General features: G+C 39.8%; 1 protein-coding gene across 5 annotated transcripts in view; it reads right to left on the bottom strand.

Annotated features, from left to right (window-relative positions):
- Window positions 1-18171, bottom strand: part of MAP2K6 (mitogen-activated protein kinase kinase 6) — a 128967-nt gene that overhangs the window by 32166 nt on the left and 78630 nt on the right. For all 5 annotated transcript variants that reach the window (XM_049859907.1, XM_049859909.1, XM_049859904.1 and 2 more), the window contains 8 exons: window positions 11748-11796; window positions 10896-11009; window positions 8927-9046; window positions 7622-7738; window positions 6468-6519; window positions 3877-4004; window positions 2707-2784; window positions 668-807 (listed from right to left, as the gene is read on the bottom strand). In XM_049859907.1, the coding sequence (XP_049715864.1) occupies window positions 668-807; window positions 2707-2784; window positions 3877-4004; window positions 6468-6519; window positions 7622-7738; window positions 8927-9046; window positions 10896-11009; window positions 11748-11796 (798 nt within the window). The remainder of the gene's footprint in view (window positions 1-667; window positions 808-2706; window positions 2785-3876; window positions 4005-6467; window positions 6520-7621; window positions 7739-8926; window positions 9047-10895; window positions 11010-11747; window positions 11797-18171) is intronic.

Raw genomic sequence — 18171 nt, 5'->3', positions numbered from 1 at the left:
CATGCTCGAATCAACATCAAATTGCTTATATCTCCTATAAAGGAGCTTCTCGATTTTTAACACTATGCATAAGGAGCCCTGGCACCACAATGGTTAAACACTTGGCTGCTAACCAAAAGGTTGGCAGTTCCAACCCACCCAGCAACTTCATGGGAGAAAGACCTGGCAATCTGCTCCCATAAAGATTACAGCCTTGGAAACCCTATGGGGAAGCTCTACTGTGTCACATGGGGTTGCTATGAGTCAGAACTTACTCAGCATAGAACAACACCACTATGCATGACCTTCCTTCTTAGAATACCTTTCCCCCTACTACTTCCCTTTTTCTGGAAAAATACCTCACATAGTCTCAACTCAGAATTACCTTCGCCAGAAAGTCTTTCCAAATACCTCTCTTTAGCGCTCCCAAACACCCTATGCGTATCTCCATCATTGCACTTGCCAGGCTGTACCGTAATTACTGATTGATGAGATGCCTCTACCTGACTCTGAGCTCAATGAGGACAGGGACTGTGATGTAGTCGCCTCTGATCTCCAGCACAGAGGGCATACTTGACACATGCTTTCGGAACGACTCTATGCACAATGGACTAAACCCAATGGAGCCAACTCATGAGAACTCATCTTCTTTCTTAGCACTGACACCCGGGAGGCGAGGCTCTCTTACCACTGTGAGGTAAAGTCAACAAACTCTGCGGAGAACTTGTCTGCTGGGAGCTGTGGCGATGGCTCTTCTACCACCTGTTTGAGCTGCTGAAAGGGGGTTCCCCATGAATCATAGGGAAACCGGAGGATGGCCAACTCAATCTAGAAGGGGAGAGAAAACAAAGAGACAGCAGTTTAAATGGGGCTGCTTTAGTAAAACGCTTGTGTTTTGTCCCAGGAAAACCGGAAGGAAGAACAAACGTAAAGTTCAAGTAAAACTTGGAAGCAGAGGAAATAAATTAATAAATATGTACTCTAGCAAATTTCCCCCAATTCCTGGTGATAGGGATTTTCAAATATATCTTCCTAGAGGCAGTTACATGGAAACCCTGGTGGGATAGTGGTTAAGAGCTACAGCTGCTAACCAAAAGGTTGGCAGTTTGAATCCACCAGGCACTCCTTGGAAACCCTATGGGGCAGTTCTACTCTGTCTAATAGGGTCCCTATGAGTCAGAATCAATTTGACAGCAACTTTTTTTTTTTTTTTAGTGACAGTTATTTAAGCCTATTTAAACTGGGTTCCAAATTGAAACGCATTGTGGCACTTAATAAGAATTGTAAGCCAGCAGGATTAAACTTGTTGAAACAACCAGGTTTTCAAATGTTTGGTCTGAAAAGTAATTCTTATCCTAAGACCTTTATAGAGCTGTATATCTGCAGGCCCCTTGCTAAAATGAAAAAAAAAAAAAAAATAATAACCCCTATGACCAAATAACTGATCTTTTTTTGGACGTGAGTAAAGGCCACTTTGCTGTTATAGGATCATGTGTTTTCTGGGCAGAGGATGTGAATAACTCACAGGATTTAATCAGCTGCTGTCCCTGGGAAGGAGCCAGGACCCCAGTGGATAATTCCAGACCTTGGCGATACACTGAAAATTTATGATCATTTAGACTGCTAACTGAAAGGTTAGAAAGTCGAGTCCACCCAGAGACACCTTGGAAAAAAGGCCTGGTGATCCACTTCCAAAAAACCAGCCACTGAAAACCCTATGGAGCACAGCTCTGATCTGACACACACATGTGGTTGCCATGAGTTGATGTCGACTGGACAATGACTGGATTTTTTGGTTTTTCAAAGTTACAGCTAAGGACTGATCATATAGTTTTAGGGCTGTGTCTAAGGATGTTATGCTATTTGTTATCTTGTCTTTAGGATACCTTACCTCAACAGCCAAGCCTGCTATCATAACAACAGCCAGAGAAGCATGGCTATGTCCTGGATAACACAGCCCTATCAGGGTCCACACACATTAGCACTCTTTGAGTAGCTTAGCTTCTTCTTGCCCTGACTAGAATAATTTTGTTATTTTTTTTAATTGTAGTTAACATATATTTAACATAAAAGTTGCCATTTAAAAGATTTTTAAGCATTCAGTTCACTTGTATTAATTATATTCACAATGTTGTGCAACCACGGCCACTGTTTATTTCTAAAATGTTTTCATCACCCCAAACAGAAACTCTGTACCTATTAAGCAATGACTATCCATTCTCCCCTTCCGTCAGTCCCTGGCAACCACTCATCTACTTTCTGTCTCTATGCATTTGCCTTATCTAGGTATTTCATATAAGTGGGCTCATACAATATTTGTCCTTTTGTGTCTGGCTTATTTCACTGAGTGTAATGTCTCAAAGATTCTTCCATGTTGTAGCATGTATCAAAACTAGACTATTTCATTTTAAACCATAAGGAACTTAATCAGACCTTCTCATTTTACAAATGAGGATAGTGAGGCAGCTCATGTGACTTCATCAGTTACTCAAGGATATACAAGCAGTTAAGAGGCACAATAAAAAAACAAGCTGGGTTTGTCCAAACCCAGGTCAGTCTTTCTATTACACACACTACAAACATTTCCACTGAAAATCTCCTGCCATCTCAGGCAAGAAAGAATGCCCAAGACCAGTATTTACAGCATTTATCTCTTGGTCCCAAAGTTAGCCCACTTCCAACGTCATGCCCAGAATGTCAGAGTCCACGAAGATTAGCATACACTACCATTGTGATGCCAAGACTCCAAATGTCAGATTTCACACTGTATCCCTTCTGGTTGAGCTCTGGGTTTATTCGTTCAGGCTGGAAAGAAGACAGAAAAGACAACTGAGTTGGTATTCTTGGCTCAATAAATTCTCTGGGAGTTGGGGTAGGTAAACCAGCTGCCATGGAGTTGTTAGAAGCTGTTCACGTGCCTCCCCAGTCAAGAAGACTCGCTAACTACAACAAATATTAACATCTTCATGGCATTTTCTGCATTCTACACTAGTATCTTCTGAGAGAGAGTAATGGCTCAAAGCCCCTTCACAAATCAAAACAAATTTCAATTTCACCATAAGAAGAAATGAGGTACATGTTATAAAGCTACTCTCTGGTCTAGAATTATTCTTACTAAAAACACCAATAGTCCAGAACTGAGTAAAAAGAATCACCAAGTGTCACTGGATTACTGGCCAGTGGTAAAGATCTATGCAACTTTATCAAACCTGAAAAGAAAGTTTTTCAATTCCAGGAACAAGTCCATTTCCAAAGCAAATACATTATATATCTCTTCAGTGAAGGGGACCCCAAGTTCTCTGCTTACAACAATAAACCTTGCTCACAGCCATGAGATTGTCTAACGACAAACCTGACCATTTTGAGTAACTTAAATTCTATTTACTGTTCTGTGCTCAACAAGCAAAGTAGCACTCACCTGCAATTCAGTGTGGGACATTGTACAGGCTATATTACTTACATTTTTTTTTTTTCAAATTAATATGATACAGCTTTTACTTGATTTAAAATAAAATAATACATACGAACCAATTAACTAAGGACTGCAGACAGGAAATACAGTAAAACCTACAAAAGCCAGAACCTGTGTTAAGGCGGAAACCTGTCAGAGAAGAAAAACTCAAATATTTTCTACCAAAGGAGTGACAGACAAGTGGTAAGACTGCACCCTGTCAAAGGCAAAAAACTTGTGAGACCCAGAAAAGCAAGGCATTCCCGTTGAGTTCTGGCTCTCAGGGGTTTCACTGTACTTAAGGTTTTAAAAGATCCAGATATTCTTTGAGTCTTAGGCAAGGCAAAGGGATAACACATTTTCCTTTTCCCTCTGGGACCTTCCATTTCCTGTTTCCTGGCCTGGTTTGCTGGCAGTTGCAGTCTCAGATGCCACCCCCAGCTTACAGCCATGTAGGGTTTGCAGCCTGCGTCGATCGTTTTAGCAACAGAGTCCACAAGGTAGCCGCTGATTCCAAAATCACACATCTTCACTTGGCCCAGAGCATTGATCAGCACGTTCGAAGGCTTGACGTCTGAAAGCAAGAACAGCCAGGAGCTCATTACTCCCTTTGAAGATCCACGTCTCCACCACCAGAGGGCGAGAAATCTCCATTTTGCCTTCACCTTCCTGCGTCCACACAGTCCCACACAACTGCCATCCCTGACTCACCGTTACACACTTGCTGATTGCTTTCAACTTGATTTTCTAGTTCATGTTTTCCTCTTCTTGTAGGATTATAAATCTATCACTGGAAAGAACTGTTTCCTGTACTTATTGTATCATCTCCATTGCCCCAAAACCCTGTTGCAGTTGATTTCGACTCATAGTGGCCCTATAGGACAGAGTAGAACTGCCACGTACAGTTTCCAAGGAGCGCCTGGTTGATTCGAACTGCTGACCTTTTGGTTAGCAGCTGTAGCTCTTAACCACTATACCACCAGAGTTTCCTCCATTGCCCCAGTATGTGTTAAGAACTTTAATAAATTATTTAGTGTAGGAGTAATAGATTACGGGATGGAAAAGGCAGACGGTGACATAATCAGACACCAAACCGGATCAAAACAACCAGTTTTGATCGAAACCTCTGCAAAAGGTGTACCAGAGGTCACATAGTATAATGTGCCATAAACCTAGACTACACAGCAGGTCACGGAATACAGGCAGTCCCTGACTTACGACGGGGTTCTGTTCCAACGACTGTCATATCACGGTTCTGACATAAGTCAAATGCCTCTTTTTTTTTTTTTTAGTTTTCTTTATTTTTGCCTTTTATTATCAGTATGTTTATAAATTTGATCTTTGTCTTTGAACACCTGCGAGTGAACACCTGAGAATGATAACATCAGCAAATTACGCACTGCAACACTGTACGTAGTACATATAATTAACGATAAAATGCGCACACACAGAAAAAGACAGACTGTTGTAAGTGCGGTTCATCATAACTCGAATCTGTCTTAAGTCAGGGACTGCCTGCATACATGTGGAAGAAGGAGTATTACTGAACAGTTTTAAGTGCACCCTTCACATAAGAAAGATACAACCCACCCCTTCACTCACACCCTCTCCACAAAAAATGAACCTAGTCATCTCTGGGTAATAGAATTGGAAAGTACCATCATTTTTCCTTGTGACACTTTTCACAAAGCATACACATGTAATCAGAAGAAAAAAGCTATTCTAAAAACTTCAAAAATGGTCCTTTATAATTTTTTCTTAAACTGAATTGTGGACATACCGGTGTCATTTTATTATTTTTTATACCTTACATTTATACACCTACATATGTTCCTTAATATTAATGAAATATTTCAGAATTTTGAAATAAACACTTAAAAATCAGTGTCACATTTGTGGGTAATCCACTCTTCTTCTTCCTATCTGGATTATTTCCTACTTTCTTCTCCTCCTCTTCCCCCATCCATATCTCCAATTTTTAATAATAATAATAATAGAAACACTGTGCCAGGAATTGTACATTATATTCAGGCAAGGACAGCTTAAGAATTACCCAAACCACGATGCCCTGGGAGTTATCAATACTTTCCATTCATTTGTGCAAAGACCTGGTTGAACAAATGTCTTTCAAGAAGCTTTCCCTGACTGGAGTCAACCTGTGTTAATCATTTCATTGTTTTATATACTATCTATGCTACATGCATATTTGTTACTTTCATATTTCTAATGGAGCTTTTTTTCCCCCACGTTTGTTATATATTCATCTTATTTCCCTATCAAGAAGTCTATGTGGAATTTTAACAATTTGAGAGGCAAAGAATGGTGTGTCTTCCTCTCAGATGCCTCACAGTGCACCTATTACAGTGCTGTATCAAAAAACGCTTGAGAAGTGACTATAAGAGATGAGTGGATGGATGCATCGGTGGGTGGGTGGGTGGGTGGATAGACGGATGGACGGATGGATGGATGAAAGACAAAGGAATGGTTATATGGGTGGATGAATGGATGGATATAGAGATAAGTCAATAGAAAGGAACAGAAAAGAGAGAAAGAAGAGACAAATCCACCAAAGTCATTTTATCCGCCTCTTGCTGTCTGAAAGGGCTGTGCTTTATACCAGAGCTTTTCACGCTTCATCGTCCTGTTAAAATGAAGATTCAGATTCAGCTGGTCTTGGGATCTGTGATTCTGCTTTTTTAATAAGCTCCCAGGTGACAGCCAATACTAGATGCATTTTAATGTATTCTCTAAAATTCTCAATAAGATAATCCCACAATTTTGCTTGGTAACAGATATTTTATATTCAATTTAGATATAATGTAATATAAAGCCCATGTCTTATTATATCCTCAGCCAAGATAAAGAACAGCTACTTACATGATTTACTAACTAATCCCAAAGGAAAACCCCTCAGCTCTCTTGCCTGATCCCATTCCACTTCCAGCCAAGGGAAGGAAAAAACAAAACAAAACAACAGCTTCAAGTAAAAAAGATGAATTTATAAAAGGAGCAGCCAGGGCAGCTCTCTGATGCTTACCTCGATGAATCACAGACAGCTTACTGTGTAAGTGTTCTAATGCCTTAACAATCTGCAAGAGAGACACAAGATAATTTATTTACCCCATCACTGGAAGGAAATTAAATGCTAAGTACCTTCAGGTTTATTAGCCTGGGCTTCAGATCAAGGGTGGTCTACTTTCCTAAATAGTAGCCCTATCAAGGAAAATGTACAGGAAGTTACACAAAGATGGATGAATGAATACATAGATGAATAAATGGATGGATTGGACGCCATCTGCTGGAAGCACTATATCTTATAGTAGAGAGGATGCCTCAATCATCTGTTTTGTTTTCCATTTGGCCTCAACTATTCTAATTTTGGTGAAAATATATAGTTATACACCATTTCAACAATTTCTACATGTCCAACTCAGTGACACTGATTATATTCTTTAAGCTATGTAAACATTCTTGTCACCCACCCTTCTCCAAATTGTCCCACCACCGTTGACTTAAACTCACTGTCCCCTAAGCTTCTCAACTAACCTTTCGAGTTGCTGTTGTCAACTTGCTCTCACATAGATAATTCTTTACCTATTAAGATGAACTATTTTTTGGTTCAAAGGAGACTTCAGGTAATAGTTTTGGTTTAGGTTTAAAGTTTAAAGATTATCTCAGGGCAATAGTTTCGAAGTTTCATCCAGCCTCAGTGGCTCCAGAAAGTCTGAATTCCATGAGAATTTGAAATTCTATTCTGCATTCTTCTCCCTTTTGAACAGGATTCTATCCTCAAGCTTTTTTTCCCCTCCGCCCTCCACAGCCATTAAGCATTCTTTCTTTCCATTTCTTCTGCTTCCTTCCATGCCCATCGACCTGAAGGGGAAAATCTAAAACTATGAAAATGGGAAGAAGCATTTCAGAATACAGACACCAGGAATGGGGTCACAGTGGATAAACACACTGCTTTGAAGGCATTTCACTTAGAGGTTAGCAAGCCAAGTCAGTGGTAGAATCTTCTGTATAGCACTGGGAAAGAAAAGCATTCATTTATTCATCCAGTCATACATTCAACAGACAGGTACTAGACGGTAGCTGTGTTCTAGGCAGTGTTGCTTCATACTGGGAACACAAAGACACATCAGGCCTAGACTTCTCACATGCTCCTTGTAGTAAGTTTTATGATATACTCACAGAAACTGCTATTTTCCCTAAGATGTCCTCTGGAATCGTTTGGCTTTTATCGATGACTTGCTTATAGAATTTATCTAGTGATGTATCCATGAGCTCCATGCAAATCCACACATCACCCTGAAGAACAAGTGGTTGAAGGATTGTTAGCCAGGACAGAAAGGAGAAAAAAAGAAACACTTAACACCTGTCAGGAAGAACCATAATTTTCTGGCTTTGAGTTTTTTTTTTTTTTTTTTTTTAAGAAATGTACAGTCTGCCTTCAAGATATCAAAGGAATTCACAAACAAGTAAGATTATCTCCAAAGAGCAAGCCAGCAGACACCAAAACAGAACCGGCATGTAATCACCTCCTCAATGAAAACCAGGATCTAAATACTAAGCCACACAAGCCTTTGCTGTAACTGCTGTCTGCCGGCGGCATGTCTGGCCCCTCATGCACTGAGCACCAGCAACAGTCAATCATGAGGCTGGTTTTAAGAGTGAGATGAAGGATCATAATCCACATAAGGGTGGGGTGAAAAATAGAGCCAGAGCAAAGCAATAAAATGAGCCCATATGGCTACACGAAGCTTACGGACAAAAGACCAGAATATTTTGGAAATTAAGGAATCTATCCACATCAATCTATAGACAATTGATCAATCTATAGCCGCCCCCCCGCCCAAAAAAAAAACAACAAACAAATCTGTTGCCATCGAGTCAATTCCAACTCATAAAGACCCTATGGGACAGAGTGGAACTGCCCTACTGGGTTTCCAAGTAGCAGCTGGTGGATTCGAACTGCCGGCCTTTTTGGTTAGCAGCCTGAGCTCTTACCACTGTGCCACCAGGGCCCCACAATCTATAGACAGTTCTGCCACAACAGGCCAACCAAAACAGAAAAAAGAGAGCTTCGGTATCTTCAAAGGGGCTAAACACACTTGAAAATGTCATACTTACAAGCTGACTTTTGCACCAGGGCATATAATCACTGTATAAGACTTAACCCATTGCCATCGAGTCGATTGTGACTCATACCAACCCCACAGGACAGAATAGAACTGCCCCACAGGGTTGCCAAGGCTATAATCTTTACAGGAGCAAATTGTCAGGTCTTTCTACTGCAGAACTGCTAGCGGGAGCTCTTAGGTTAGCAGTTGAGTGCTTAACCACCGTGCCACCAGGACTTCTAGCATAAGACTTACAACCCTCGATATAAGAGATGCCTGCAGAGAAGAGTACCATGTGAGTGGATGGTATTTATGTGATCTGAGAAACTTCTGTTTAAGTTATTTTCTCCTTGGGCTGAACTGAAGAATTACCTACCTCCCGGAAGAGTGCGCCATAAAAGGTGACTGTAAAAGGACAGTCCACTGTCCTCATGGAAATATCCAAATCCATCAGTAGCCTTTTCTGCTCCTGGCTATTTACTGTGGCCCGGATCCGCTGAATGGAAATGCGTGGAAAAACTTATGGTTACTACTCTGAAGATAAGTCGGTTAATAAGGCAGGGACCTTAAGGGCTGTCCTTCTAAAAATAGTACAGAAATTTATGACACAATGTCTAGCAACAATCTCTCAGATACTCCAAGTGATTCGCTATTTGTATCCAATGAAAAATAAGGAAGCCAGACCGCATTCATTTGATTTCCTGTCTAATCCCTGGTAGGAAGCAAACGGATAATACATTTTGGAGAGTGGGCAAATGTTTAATGTTTAGGAATGTCTTTCGCAAGTTACAAAAACAGTCTGGTTTGCTTTATTATGTCTGTGCAAGAGCCACAATGTTAATTAGTTTGCTGCTGATCTGAAGCCCTGAGAGAGACAAAGAACCAAAAGCCCCTCTTTGGGAACATGTGATAGTCTTTGGAATAAACAGTGGCTGTAAGAGTGTTGGTACAGCTACAGGAAACAGAATCAAACAAATAGAGACCCCACTCATTTCCACCCCAGTGGTCCTGAGAGAAAAGAACCTGCCACACCAGCAAATGTAGCATGAAAGAAACATAGTTACATTTCTTATGATTAAGTGACAGAAAATAGATACCACTTGTTGTTGCTGTGTACTGTCAAGTCAATTCTGGCTCAAAACAACCCTATATGACAGAGTAGAACTGCCCTGTAGAGTTCCCTAGGCTGTAATCTTTACAGGAAAGAGCCCTGGTGGCACAACAGGTAAGCGCTCAGCTGCTAACCAAAAAGTTGGCAGTTTGAACCTAACTGTGGCTCCACAGGAGAAAAGACTTGGCGATCTGCTCCTGTAAAGATTACAGCCTAGGAAACCCTATGGGATAGTTCTACTTCGTCACATGGGGTCGCTAGGAGCCAAAATTGACTGCACAGCACACAACAACAAGAATCTTTACGGGAGCATATTGTCAAAGTCTTTTCTCCATGGAGCTGCTAGATGGGTTCAACCTCCGACCTTTCAGTTAGCAGCCAAGCACTTAACCATTGAGCCACCAGGGCCCCATAATACCACTAGACCTTAACATTTTTTAACTACTTAGCCAAAAATCAACAGAAAATCAAACCTCAATCTCTACTAAGAAGGGAAAGGTATCTCCATTCTCCAAAAGTAAAGTGGGTACAAGCCATCTGACCATCCACATTGCTAACAATGGACCAAACCTATTAGCTGGAGATGTTAATCCTCCAAAGTCCCTCCAGTTTCTACTCAAGAAATAGGCCATGACCCTTAATCTCTTTGGACACTTCAAAAATTATGCAAATCTACTTGTATGCATTTTACTCTCCTTTTCCCAGAATTGGAGACAGCTCCTCTGCCTCAATTCTTGATTTTCAAGGCCAATTTTTAAAAACAATAGAATAGAGAGAAAAAGAGACTTAGGAGATATCACAACCAGATGCAGTATGTGAACTCTAAGTGCTGATTTGAAAAACCAACAGGACAAAAAGCCAAACGAACAAACAAACCTCTGAGACAATCAAGGAAATTTTAATGTGGACCAGGTATTTGATAAGGCTAATAAAGTATTGTTAATTCTGTTACGTGTAACAACAACTGGTGGTTGTGTGGGAAATTAAAAAGTGTGGGCGGGTGGAACTTGTCAATTAAAAAAACAATAGATGCAACTTGTATCAATGAAGTATTTCCCACATGTTTGAGGGAAAATATTGTTCCACACAAATAACCTTTTCTGTTTCGCTCCATTAAACACTTTTTGCTTCTATGAAAAGGGCAGTTGATTTGCAATTTTCTATGTAAACCAAGCTTTCTATGATTTGCAATTGATATGGATACACATATACACCACTTATATGTCAGTTGTACCTTCACCGCCATGATCTGCTCACTGGGCACATGCCGCATCTTCTCCACCACGCCGTACGCCCCTCGCCCCAGTTCCATTATAGGCTCTAGGTCATCAGCCTTCACTTCAAAGTTCTGCAAGAGAGAAAGGTAACAACATAATAGGAAAGAGAAAGATTAACTGAAAGAAGCCAAAGATTAACCTTTGTTTGGCTTCTTCCGATGTTTTATGGATGATTTTCTGGATCAGAAGCTTTCTGGGACACCATAGCAGCCACTGAAAGCAAGAAGCTGCAAAAAGCACCTGGAGATGTTGAGGCTCCCACAGAACACCACCTGTTTGTCGCAGGCAACATAAGAGATTCTCAGAATGCCTATCCAACTCCAAATCGGCTTCCAAATTGCAGAGCTATTTACACTGTGGTCCTCTGTCCACACCCCCTTTGTTAGGTCCATAATCCATTTTTCTGTCTGGTGGCAGATGGATCAAAGTTTAGGGTTTTGAGAAATGCCCCCCAAAGACAGTCATTCATTCTCCTCAAATAACTACCTTACATCAGGACCTAAATAGCCTGATTTCGCTTCACCATTCAAAATATGAAGAGCTCCACAAAATACCACCAGCTGCCGTGGAGTCAATTCCGACTCATGGCAACCCCATTTGTATCAGAGAAGAAATGTGCTCTGTGAGGCTTTCCATGGCTGATTTTTTGGGAGCAGATTGCCACATACCACTTCCCTTTAAATTCAAGCCTTTTTTTTTTGACCCACCACCTTACTGCATGTTACAGAAAATACATTTTTCAATGGTCAGTCAGAAAGCATACATGTAAAACTGCCAAGCTATTAACTGGCAGACTTGATTTTGCTCACCTGATTTCCAATAGAAATGCAAGCCTTAGAGTCTAAATCTCGAGGTGGCCTAAGAAAGAGAACAGAGCAAAGAAAAAACATGAGGTACTTAGTCAAAGAGGTACTTTCCAGATCATATGTGACTGGAGAGATTTTTCCTTAGTAATGAGGTTCCGTGAGTAAAATAAAGCAGAGTTAGTATAAATAATATGGGATTTGGAATAAAATACATTTGGGTTTAAGATGAGCCCAAATAAGTTAATCTCTTTGAGTTTCCATTTCTTCATTTTACCATGGGGATACCAGTACACCTACCTTGTTGAGTATCAGTGAGTATGAAATGAGATATTCCAAGTAAAATGGATTAGAAGGATGCTTGGCATAAATATCCGACAAATTTGAGTCATATATACAGAATCATATAGGTAATTATAATAGTCAACCTCAAACTTTTTACTTCATCCAAGAACATTAATATGCTCAATTATTTTACCTTTTTTTCATAATTGTTTTAAGAAGGATCAATAGTTGGCATGTGGTTTTGTTAACCCACAAAATTCACAGAACATAGGAATTCCAAATCTTGTCTCTTCTTTTATAGATAGAAGAACAGGTCCAGAGGGGTGAAGTGACTTGCCCGAGGTCACAGGACTAACCCAGGTTTCCTGACTCCAGGTCAGCATACTTTCTATACCATGATGCTGTCATATTTCTTCAGTACATACTTCCCAGGGGTCTTCTTGGGAACGAGAGGTTTGCTGATTATATGTCTCCATAGGAGAGATCACTTAGTCTCCTCATGTGTATTTATCTGTAATGCTATCTTAGGTTATATCATCCACTTAGATAAAGATGTTTGGTTTTGGCTATATGTCTTACAAACCAGTTGCCATGAAGTTGACTACAACTCATGGCAACCCCATGTGTGTAGCAGAACTGTGCTCCATAGAATTATCAATGGCTGATTTTTCAGAAGCAGATCTCCAGGCCTTTCTTCCAAGACATGTCTGGGTGGACTCGAACCACCACCTTTCATTCAACAGCCAAGCACTTAACTGTATGCACCATCCAGGGACTCCATAAATCTAGCTAAGAGCCTAGAAAAGTGTTTTCTTGAAATAAATGCAGCAAAAGATTCATGACAAAAGTAATAAAATGCCAATAAATATAGTATAAATATGATCAACCAAATAGCTGCAACCAGAGGCTAAAGCTCAAAGAATCCCTGCACTACCAGATTGAAATGTGGCCAAAAAGTGAGAACTCAGGTCTCCTCAGAAAGATATTCCATGTCAGAACTGTCTTTAAAAAATACAAAGGAAAATGGAAGGAAGAGAGGGAGGGAGGGAGGGAGGAGGGAGAGAGGGAGGGAGGGAGGGAGGAATCCTTTGCCAAGGACATTTTTCCCAACCTTAATGTGTTCTGGTTCTACCCCTTCTGCCAAAACTAAATAAATTAAATAATAAGAAAGAAGTAGGAATATAAACACAGATATAAAAATGAATCTAAGGTTTTAATAGCAAACCTGCTCTCCCCTCAGAATCCCTCTGATATGGACAGAACGCTTGGAGTCTTTCTACACCAAGCTAAAACTGAGGACTAGGAGTGAGAGAAGCACACACACACACACACACACACACACACACCTGCCTGTGATGGTTTTACGTATCTTGTGTTTCTGAGCAGGAAATTATTCATCAGGTAAGTTTTCCAGAGGAATCTAATTTCCAAAATCCTAATTTCTCATTCTTAAAATTTCAAAAGCTATTTTTCTTTAGTTGTCACAGTAAGTTTGTACTAGTCGCAATGGAACGTCAAGACAAAAGCAAATATTATTTGAAACGTGACTAATAGAAACCATCTAAAAAAATCCTCTGCAATTTTTTAGCAGCCTCCCTTTTACAAATATGTGACAACAGGAAGGTCACTCATTGCTTGGGGCTACTTCTGTTTTCTTGCTCATCCTCTGAAGGCATTGGAAAAGCCCCCTTCAGGTCTAATATTATAATATTCTATACCAGGGGTTGGCAAATTGCAGCCTGTGGCTGACACACAACAAAGAATATGTGTCAGAAGCCATGGTGGTCTGTGCAGCCTAAAATATTCACTGTCTGGTCTATTACAAAAAAGTGTGCTGACCCCGGTTCTATACCAACGTTGCATTATAAATCCAGTTGCCATTGAGTTGGCTCTGACTCATGGTGATCCCACGTGTGTCAGACTAAGACTGTGCTATGGCTGATTTTTCAGAAGTAAATCACCAGGCCTTTCTTCCTAGGTGCCTCCGGGTAGACTCAAAATGCCAACCTTTCAGTTAGCAGTCAAGCATGTTAACCATTTGCACCACCCAGAACTCCAACCTTGCGGTATAACTATACCTCATAGGAAGGTTATCATTCCATTTTCCAGACTGAGAAAAATGAGGCCCAGAAAAGTTTGGTGATTTGCTGAAGCCACAGTCCCATGAATGGAGCTGAAAATAAAACTCAGGTCACCTGAATTTCAATCTTACCTAAGGAGGGAAGGAAATGTCGTGAGGAGTGGGCTAAGCATTTTACCTGCATCTCATTTAATACCTCCTTCTGCAAAAACAAAAACAAAAAAAACCCAGAACTACGGGTATCATTATTCCTATGTTCCAGATGAGACACCATTTAATTTAGAATTTAACAAACTTGCTTCCAGTTTAAAAGCTGCCAAGTGGTGAAACTACAATTCTAGCCCAAGTCTGATTGAATCCAAGGAACTTGCTCCCAACACCCTGGTCTTCCTCTAAAGAAGATGATCAGCCCACCCAAGCCTCAGGCCTTTGGGCTCATCAAGTCGGCCAAAAGCATCAAGAAATGGAGCCAAGACTGACAGCTCAGATTGGATTAGTTGACACTGTACTCTGTGCAGGGCCAGGTATGTTAGTTTGTCTGGGGCATTGAGACTCGGCAGGGGGTTTATACTGTGGGAGGGTGTTCTCTGCCATTTATTCCGTATTTCAGTCCTCTGGGGAAAGAACCAAGCTTACTACAAAACCCTTTCCCTGGAAGGCCAAAGGTATTCTAAAGGTCACCTAGTATTTGTTTTTAATATGAACAACCAGCTTTCTGTTTATTACAACAATTGTTTATTTATAATACTATATGGGTAACCAGTTCACTGGTTATTATTTTAATAACCATTTTTTCATTCAACACTATATATTAAGCACCTACTTGGGTGAGAGAGGAGTCCCCGGGTGGTGCAAACAGTTAATACATTCAGCACCCAACCAACAAGTTAGAGGTCCAAGTTCACCCAGAGGCACCTTGAAAGAAAGGCCTGGTGATCTCCTTCTGAAAAATCAGTCCCTGAAAATCCCATGTAACACAGTTCTATTCTGACACACAGGGATTTGCCATGAGTTAAAGTCAACTTGATGGCAACAACTGGTTTTGTTTTGTTTTCTTTTCTTTTGGTTGTTTTGAGTGAGGGATTGTAGACCCTTTACATAAAATATCACCTTTAATTTTCAAAAGTCTTAGAGGTATTATTATCAGTATTTAATGTGAAGAATTGACATTGAAAGAAACTAAATAATTGAAGGTCATTCAATGAGAAGTGAGATGAAACTCAGAGCCATACCATGAAGGCTCCTTAACTACAGAGGTAAAGGGTCTTGCCTCTCATTTCACTAGCCATAGACTGTCTGGGCCTAGCACCTATCAGTCTAATGTGGTTAAGAGGACAGACATCCAAGTCAGGAAGCCCTGGGTTTATATGCCAGCTCTTCCACTTAGAAGCTGTGCAGAAATGATAACAACACTCAGAGCTACTCTTCATTAAGCAATTAAAATGCTCCAGGCACTATGCTAGACACTTAACATATATTACAACATTGAATCCTTGTAACGATTGCACTATTATTCCCATTTTTCAGAAAGGGAAACTAAGGCTTAGTGGGGTTTAGGTAATTTGCCTAAGGTTTTCGACTAGCAAAGTATAGATCCCAAATATGAACCCAGGTATTCTGGCTCCAGAGTCTGAACTCTTATCCACCAAGCTAGGTTCAACTGCTTTGGACAAGGCAGCTGACCCTTGTACAGCTCCATTTGCTTCTAAAGCAAGAATAATAATAACCGCTGCCTGAGTTTCTTGTGAGGGTTAGATAAAATACTGACTAGCATAAGATCGCTTTAGAACAAGTGCCAATCAAGTGACGGGACAGCTCAAAGACCAACTGGCAAGGAAAGAGCTCCAGCAGAGGGCCCACACACACGGAACGAAGGAGAATGGGGCTCTGTCCTGGGCTATTTATTTTTGTGTAGCATGGCAAAAAAAGGCAGGCTATGAATGGTAAGAATCATGAAGCCAACCTCAAAAACGTTGCCAAGAAAAATGCAGAAAGTGGAAGCTACTTCTTTAGGAACACAAATTTAAGCCTTTAAAATAATAACATTAGGCCTCTCCCTGAGCCGAAACTGTATCATTTACAATAATGAAGCGCAAGAAGAACACTGTTGGCTTTGCAGAGTGAAACACAAAGTGAATTCTACTGCGCAAGAGAAAAACAACACACAAACTACTTTTATCCTTGCATGGGCTTTTAGTAATTTACTCGTAACAAAGAGAGATTTAAAGGTGGCTTTCATCAAGTTCATAAAATACAGAAATTAGTATAAATTGGAAGATGCGAAGAATAAAAAGGCAAAAAGGGAAGGGCTATAAAACAGCTGGGAGGTCAGTATAAAAATATATCCCCCAAAAAATAACAAAGAGCAGAAATGAATGAAATTGCAAACAGGAAAACAATAAAGAACAAAAGTTTAGTCCTTCAAAAAAAAAAAAAACTGATAAACCTCTAGCAAGAATGACAAAGATAAAAAAGAAGACACAAATTACCAATATCAAGACTAAAACAGGATGTCACAACAGATCCCCCCGTCATTAACAGAATAATAAGGAAATACTATGGACAACTTTACTCTCAAAAATTTAACAACTTAGAAGAAATGGGCCAATGCCTCAAAAACTTGAAACTATCAAAACTCAGCCAAGATGAAACAGATAATCTCAACAGTCCTATAACTATTAAGCTATTAAAACTATTAACCTTTACAAATTGAATTCGTAATTAAAAAGCTTCCAAAAAAGAAATATCTAGTCCCAGATGATTTCACTGGAGAATTTTAGCAACATTTAAAAAATAATTAACGCCAACATTATATACTCTGTGGAGCCCTAGTGACACAGTGGCTGCTAACCAAAAAGGTCGGCAGTTCAAATCCACCAGCTGCTCCTTGGAAACCCTATGGAGCAGTTCTACTCTGTCCTATAGGATCGCTATGAGTTGGAAATCAACTCAACGGCTACAGGTTTGTTTTTTTATTTTATTTTATTTTATTTTATTTTATTTTATTTTATTTTATTTTATTTTATACAGTTGCTACTAGAAAACAGAAGAATAAGGGACCCTTCCAAACTCATTTTATGAGGCCAGCATTATAACCAAAATCTGGCAATACCCACACACAAAACCCACTATCGACTGACATCTCTCATGAACTTAGACAAAAAATCCTCAACAAAATTTCATGAAATTGAATCCAACAATATATAAAATATATATATATATATATCACAATCAAGTGAGATTTATTTCAGGTATGCAAGGCTGTTTGAATATTCAAACATTAATTGGTATAATCTAGCATATCAACAGAAGAAAGAGGAAAAAATCTTATGATCATATCAATTGATGCAGAAAACCATTTGACAAAATTCAACACCCATGCCTGATAAAAATTCTCAGTACACCAGAAATAGAGAAGAACTTATTCAGTCTCACAAACGGCATCCACAAAAAACCTATAGCTAGCATCATACTGCGTGCATTGGCTCGATGGCAGCTAGATTAGGTTTTGGTTTAACATCATACTTAATGATGAAAGACTGGATGCTTTCCTCTAAGGCTGGGAACCAGGCAAGGATGCCTGCTCTCAGCAATCTTAGTTAACATAAAAAAAAAAAAATAGCAATGGACATATCAGCCATTACGGTAAGCCAAGAGAAAAAAAAATTAAAGGAATAAAGATTGAAAAGGAAGAAATAAAACTATTTGCTGATGGCATATCTATGTAGAAAAGACCAAGTAATGTACAAAAAACTCCCCAAAATAAGTGAGTTCAGTAAGTTAGTTACGAGTAGCCTTCCATTCCACTCTGCCCTTAGAGATTCTTCTAATTTTTTATATTGCTGCATAGAACACAATGACCGATGACCTCAGCAGTGTCTTACAATAGACATGATCATTTTTACTAGCACTTTCTGATAGGGCATATTTAAGGTCAAAAACCTTTACAAAGAGAGGCACTTTGGTAGAGATGGGCAAAAGCCTCAAACTCTGGCTTCCACTGGGATGGTCTCTCTGGGCTTCCTATGTCTTTCTGGTACTTCTATTGTGATTTGTTTCCTTGGA

This window comes from Elephas maximus, chromosome 19, assembly GCF_024166365.1.
Source record: "Elephas maximus indicus isolate mEleMax1 chromosome 19, mEleMax1 primary haplotype, whole genome shotgun sequence".
Classification (NCBI taxonomy): domain Eukaryota; kingdom Metazoa; phylum Chordata; class Mammalia; order Proboscidea; family Elephantidae; genus Elephas; species Elephas maximus.
This window is presented reverse-complemented; position numbering and strand designations above follow the sequence as displayed.